The 1,877-nt window shown below is 32.1% G+C and overlaps 1 protein-coding gene across 1 annotated transcript in view; it reads right to left on the bottom strand.

Moving 5' to 3' along the window:
* Positions 1 to 1,871, bottom strand: part of LOC106877629 (reversion-inducing cysteine-rich protein with Kazal motifs) — a 194,539-nt gene extending 192,668 nt beyond the window's left edge. Inside the window, exon 1 of the mRNA XM_052970945.1 lies at positions 903 to 1,871. Within this exon, the coding sequence (XP_052826905.1) occupies positions 903 to 1,047 (145 nt within the window). The 5' untranslated portion in view covers positions 1,048 to 1,871. The remainder of the gene's footprint in view (positions 1 to 902) is intronic.
* Between the last annotated feature and the right edge of the window lie 6 nt (positions 1,872 to 1,877).

The following is a 1,877-nucleotide window of genomic DNA, read 5'->3' as shown; positions in this document are numbered from 1 at the left end:
TATATATAAGCATAATTACAGATGTGTACACTATACACACACACATGTAATGTATACAAGTCGTGACGTGCCTAAAGACACTCTACACAGAGGGGCGAAACTCAGAGAAACGAGACTGACTCGACCAAATTAAAATATATTATTAATCTCGACTATGGCATTGAGAACTCTTTTTCTGCGACCATCAACACTAAACGGGTGTGTACATGTATGTGTATGTATATATATATATATATATATATATATATTTCGCACAGCAGAAACAGCTGTAAGCTACTGGAATTCATAACATAACCATTGTTTTTCGCGTGTCACATCTTATTTTCGTTTATAAGTGTGCGTGTGTGTGTGTGTGTGTGTGCGTTTGTAATTATATAATATATATATATATATATATATATATATATACATGCATTTATAAGACATTATTGTACTATAGCGAATGTATTGAATGACAGATATATGTACACACGTGCCTTTGTGATTATGTATGTATGTGTAGTGTGTGTGTACGCATGCATATGTATATGTATATATGTATATGTAAATATATATATGTGTGTGTGTATATATATACATATATATATATATATGTATGCAGTTATGACACAGACGCGCGCACACACATATAGGACCATATTTATGTAAACATCTCTCAAAAGACTTTGTAACGATAAGTTTTACGCTCGCCTGTATATAAACACACACGCACACAAAATTTACTTGACGTATACAGTGTGTGTGTGTGTGTGTGAGTTTGTGGACGTGTGGGAACATGTGTGTAAATATACAGATTTCAAAGTATTACCTGTTTTCAAATGAATAATAATAATAATATTGATGAGTAAATAATAATGACAATAATGATATTAATTGTAATAATGATAAGTAATGATATTTACCTGAGCTGTGTCCATGGTTTGTGGCAATCACCAGTAAGAATAGGTAAAAAACGGAAGACGATACGGAAGAAGGAAAGGAAGAAGAAAACGAAGGAGAAGAAGAAGAAAAGAAAGAGGAGAATGACAGTCTGTAAAAGACAATCATGTTGGTAATAAATGTTCCCAGATCCAGAATAATGTTTGGTACATGCCTGCTTCCGTTCTGTTTATATATATATATCTGTGTGTGTGTACGTGTGTTGTGATGTGATGTGAGCGAGTATGTGTGTGTATATAATCTATCTATCTATCTATCTATCTATCTATCTATCTATCTATCTATCTATCTATCTATCTGTCTGTCCGTCTATCTATCCTTGTATCTGTCCGTCTGTCTGGCTGGCTCTCTATTCAATCTATCTATCGTTCTATCCAACAATCATATTTTACAACTTACGTTCTATGTTCTTTCTAATCAATCTCGATGTATTCCTCTTTTTTCCAGTCTTCTACTCTTCCTATCACTGCGAGCGTGTGTATATATGTGTATATATATATATGTGTGTGTGTATATGTGTGTGTATATATATGTCTGCGTGCGTGTATATATTTATAACTTATGTATTTTAGTCCATCTGTTTCGTTCTCTCTCTCTACCTACTAATTCGTCTCTCCAATATCCCGTCTCTGACTATATATTAAAAAAATATATTATTCTGAATACACATGTTCACTCTTATTGTTTCCTCCACTTACTATTATTATTATTATTATTATTATTATTATTATTATTACTATTATTATTGTAATAATTGTTTACAATTGTTAACAAGACCACACAACACCAGCGAGATATACATCACATTACACCAATCACACACTACAGCAGGAATAATATAAACAGAAAACGCCAGCAACGGTTCCACGCTTCTAGCCTTTTTTTGTTTTTGTTAATTGTTTTTTTGGTTATTGTTTCTTTTTGTTGTTGTTCTTTTT

Source organism: Octopus bimaculoides, chromosome 9 (genome assembly GCF_001194135.2).
Source record: "Octopus bimaculoides isolate UCB-OBI-ISO-001 chromosome 9, ASM119413v2, whole genome shotgun sequence".
NCBI classification, from domain to species: Eukaryota; Metazoa; Mollusca; class Cephalopoda; order Octopoda; family Octopodidae; genus Octopus; species Octopus bimaculoides.
This window is presented reverse-complemented; position numbering and strand designations above follow the sequence as displayed.